At 47.9% G+C, this 4871-nt stretch overlaps 1 protein-coding gene across 1 annotated transcript; it reads left to right on the forward strand.

Annotated features, from left to right (window-relative positions):
• The first annotated feature begins 675 nt into the window (after positions 1-675).
• Positions 676-1908, forward strand: LOC132651360 (NEDD4-binding protein 1-like). The gene has a single exon (XM_060376583.1). It carries the CDS (start codon positions 676-678, stop codon positions 1906-1908), a length of 1233 nt encoding a protein of 410 aa, XP_060232566.1.
• The last annotated feature ends 2963 nt before the right edge of the window (positions 1909-4871 follow it).

Raw genomic sequence — 4871 nt, forward strand, 5'->3', positions numbered from 1 at the left:
TGAGGTGGAGCTCCACCCCTTTCCCTCCAGCAACCCACCACCCATTGTTGATTTTCTGAGTGCGTTCTGTGCTGGTGAAGAGAGGCACGTGAAACCCGAGAGTCAGAAGGGACCAGAAGTGTTGCAGTGGAACCCAACCTGATCGGGAAGGAGAGAACCCACCAAGATTGCAGGAGGCAGAGGACATCTGACAGAAAGGTCTCAGAGGAGAGCAGACGTCTGAGGGAGAGCCTCGGAGGAGGAGAAATTCCCTGGGATCCTCTGCAGAGGATGCATCTGTTTCACCTGGCTCCTGCTGGAGAACACATAGGAGGCTCCATTTTGGAGAGGGGGGAAATTGAAGGCCTAGGGGGGTTCCTCGGGAAAGCCATGGCGGCAGTTCTTTGGGCCTTGATCACCATCACGATCACCAGCCTGCTTGTACTTGGACTTGCAGCTGTCCTTCTCTACTTTCTCTCCAAGAAGCTTGGATCAATATGTGCCCAACAAGAACGCACCTCAATAGCATCTGGAAAAGCAGCACTACTGCAAGAAGTGGTAGTCGTGCAACAAGCGAAATTAGCTGTGATGTTACTGAGGCTGCAGAGACACGAGAGAGGGGAAGTGAGAGAACAGAAGGCCCTCGAAGGATAAACTAGGGTACGTGATGGGTCAGGGGGCCGGGATGGACAGCCCATGGAACCTGAGTCGCCCCCGGCTCAGAAGGAAACCGAACAAGGGCAGCAACCCCCACCACCTTTCCCATTGGCCCAGGGAGGAACGCCTGACAAGGGTTTTCAACAACCCGTGGGACCTGTGCTTGCAGAATCTAAGGATCCTCCCCGTGGAAAGCATTCCCACTCAGGGGGCTTGCCTGAGCCTAAGCCGATGTGCCCCCCAATTTCTGAGCCACTCCTGCAGCAGCCCTGGCTGTTTCCTTCAGAGACAGGATCCGCAGAATTGGGTGGATCCTATGAGGACCCCACTGCCTCGTTCACAGGGGTTCAGAGATTTCAAGAGGCCCTCAAGACCCCATACAGTCTGGCCTTGAGAAATGAGCCCGGCAGAGCAGATCTGAAGCATGTGGTGATAGATGGAAGTAACGTGGCCATGGCCCATGGCCTGAAAAAGTTCTTCAGTTGCCGCGGAATAGCCCTCGCAGTGGAGTATTTCTGGAAGCTTGGCAACAGAAACATCACCGTGTTTGTCCCGCAGTGGAGAACGAGACGGGATCCTCACGTCACGGAACAGCACCTGTTGGGCCAGCTCCAGGACCTCGGCATAGTGGCTCTGACTCCTGCCCGGATGGTCTCCCGAGAAAGAATCTCTTCTCATGATGACAGGTTCCTACTGCACCTGGCAGACAAGACCGGGGGGATCATCGTGACCAATGATAACCTGAGAGAGTTTGTGACTGAGTCGGCGTCCTGGAGAGAAATCGTTGCCAGGAGACTGCTTCAGTATACGTTCATGGGAGACATATTTATGGTTCCCGATGACCCTCTGGGAAGACACGGACCTCGGCTGGAAGAATTTCTTCAAAAGGACCTCTTTCCTCCAGACAAGCAGCTGGTTGATGACAGCGGCCCGCCAGGCATGAGCAGTTTGGATTCTGTCCTCAGGAGCCCTAGCCCCAGCCCCAGCCCCAGCCAATGGCCACCACCTCAGAACCACGGAGCCTCTCCAAGCCCTGGGCTTCCTCAGCAACAGCTCTTCACTGCCCCGGTCACACTGCCCAGGATGCAGCAGAAACTGGCCAGGCCTGCACAGAGATCTTGGGCAGAGACCAGCGAGTTGAGAGAGGCGCTGATGAGCATCTTCCCGGACTCTGAGCAGAAACAGAAGATTGACCAGATTCTGCTAGCTCATCCATCCACGATGGACCTGAATGCCCTCTCTGGCCTCGTGTTGGATGCAAAGCTGGGCTGAAACTGCACTCATGGTGTGGTGAGGACGGGGCAGGGGAGGGCACTAGGTTCTGCCACCTGTTGGTAGATCCTTCCCTGAGGAAACATTGCTGTATGGTATGGGAGAAAAGGAGTGACAGATGTTTGGTGTACACAAAACGGAGTTTCTAAATAAACAGAAACAGGGAGCAGGAACTCCCACAAATACAGACCATTATGTTTTGTTTTGTTTTGTTTTTTAAGTTGAAATTTCCTGATTGGCAACCAGGCAGTCAACTGCTGTTTAAAGTCCCTGGATTGTAGGAGAACGTGATGATGAGTGTGAGCTTCCATTCTTCAATGGGATTTTCAAAACAGTGGGATGGGTTTCAGGTAATGGGACGCTCAGAGAAGCAGCTTTTGCCTATATTTCCACAGGTCAGCAGAGCCTAAGGGTTCCATCAAATTGCAAAGGAGCCCATCCCCAGTGAGAGAGGATTCCCCATGAAAGCCTCTACTCAAGGAAGGAAAGGAGGCAGATAGAGGGCAACCCGGAGCCATGGTCACACCGGGAAAGTTGGTACCACCCACAGCCCCCACACAAACGCACACACAACACCAACACCACCGCCAGCTCCACAACCGCCATGCCCTGGTGCAGGAAGAGCTCATCGACCTGACTGAAAGAGGACAGTGAGTTCCTGAAACAGACAGATGGGAAGACCTAGATCCTGAAATGGACTTTTTCTGAGGTTACTGATGTTCGCGGGGAAGGTGGCATGAAGACATGAATCTTCAGGTGGATTTTTCCACTGTTTAGTTTAGGGGAGTGGGTGATAGTCTGTGATGGAAGACTGAAATCCAGCACAATGTTTCTATTCGGCTGAAAGAGATGCCAGGAAGGAGAGAGATTGAATCAGAGGGTCCTTAGGACAGCCTGGTGAAGGGGGTGGGGGCAGGGATATCTCCTTCTGTGTCCTCAGTTGAGTACAAGGTCAGCTGGGTGCTCTCCCTGTCTCTCTGAGCTAGTGGGATTTCCCCCGAGCAGGTGGCTCTTGAGTCTTCCTTGGTAAAAAACAACAAGGATTGGTGGAGGGAGGCAGTTTTAGAGGAATTTCAGTCCTGCAACCTGGCAATGGGGGGGTCACACATAGAGATCTTCATGGGCTGCCTGCTGGGGCTGGAACACAGACACCCCTGAAAAGCCCCCTGGCTGAAATGTTGACACACCCTTAGGACTCAACCTTAATCCCAAGCAATGTAGGGAAGTCTTGTTTGGAGAGGGCAAGGGCCTTGATTGGAAGTGAGGTCTATTTGAGGAGCAGACCAAGAGCCAATCAGAGAAGGACTCGTCCACAGGAGTCACAGAGTGGAGCTTTTCTAGATTCCACCATTTGTCTGCAAATTTCATGATTTCTTTTTTTTTAATTGCTTAGTTATATTCCATTGTGTAAATGTACCACAATTTCTGTATCTGTTCCTCTGATACATTTGGGTTGCTTTCAGGTTGTGGCTATTATGAATGAAGCTGCTACTAATGTGGTTGAACAAATTTCCTTGTTGCATGCTTGAGTATATTTTGTATTTATTTCTATGCAACATTAGCTGGAACGTGAGGAAGCACTATTCATAATTGTGTGAGAAACCACCAGATTGATTTTCAAACTTTGGTAAAAGTTTACATTCCCACCAGCAGTTTAGGAGGTATACCCTTTCTCCACAACCTCTCCAGCATGTGTTGTCATTTGAGATTTTGATCTTAGCCATTTTGCTGGGTGTAGGGTGAAATCTCAGCATTGTTTTGTTTTGCTTCTCTCTGATGACTAAAGACATTGAGCATTTCTTTAAATGTTTCTCTGCCATTCTATATTCCTCTACAGAGAATCCTCTATTTAGCTCTGTACCTTATTTTTTAATTACCTGATTTGTTGTTTTTTAATTTCTAGAGTTATTAATATATTTTCTATATCATCCCTTTTCAGATATAGAGGTGGTGAAGATTCTTTTTCCCATTTTGTATGCTAGACCAACAAATATAAAAAGTTTCAGCCCAGGTGGTTCTGCAGGGAATGGTGCACCTCCAGGGTCCAAGCATGTAGATGACCTAGATCCCCTGCTCTGATGTAGCTGATTGGTAGCTCAGTATCTATGTGGCTTCCTGAGTAAGGGGAGCAGAGGCTGTCTCTCTCATGAACTTTGTTGCCTACTCTGTGATCACTTGCCCTTATTGATGTGGCCTCGGTAGGCCACAAAGGAAGAGGATCCAGGTGGTGCTGATGAGACTTGATAAGCTATGGGCAGATGGCAGGGGACTCCACCTTTCAGTGGGCCTGGGAGGAGTTTAGGCAAGGGGCTTCAATCAGGCTATATAGTGAATTAATTGTAAAAAAAATAATTAAAATTTAAAAAAAAATAAAGGACCAAAGCATAGTGACCTTATGCCTTGAAATTGAGCTGTTCACTGAGAGCATACTTTCAGCTACCAGTGATTCTAAATCTTCCTAATGTTGCTACCCTCATGATTTGGAGACCCTCGATCATAAAATTATTTTCATTGCTACTTAACAGCTGAAATTTTGCTGCTGTTATGAATCAAGTGAATATCTAAAATGCAAAATATCTGATATGTGACCTCTGAGAAAAGTTCTTTCATACCCCAAAGCTATTGCAATCCACAAGTTGAGAAACACTGAGCTAGACTTTCAGGCTCCATTGCTGTTGACTGTATGGGTCTGAGGACATGGTCGTTAGAAGTTCAGCTTCCTGTGAACAAATTTTTTCCTCATCATTATTGACCTCTCAATTATTAAAGAGGTATTTTGGCTCCTACATATCTCTACTTTTATTTTATGTCTAAGCTGACTTGGAATTTGGAGAGGAAATTAGTTGCTGATGAAATCCTCACTAAAGGGATTTTATATACCTCAGATTATTTTTCTTTTTAAAGTAGTGAATTTACATAGAGCTCCATATTAAAGTGAAAGATATGAGCACCAAATTATTGAG

The sequence above is a fragment of the Meriones unguiculatus genome (genome assembly GCF_030254825.1).
Source record: "Meriones unguiculatus strain TT.TT164.6M chromosome 13 unlocalized genomic scaffold, Bangor_MerUng_6.1 Chr13_unordered_Scaffold_50, whole genome shotgun sequence".
Classification (NCBI taxonomy): domain Eukaryota; kingdom Metazoa; phylum Chordata; class Mammalia; order Rodentia; family Muridae; genus Meriones; species Meriones unguiculatus.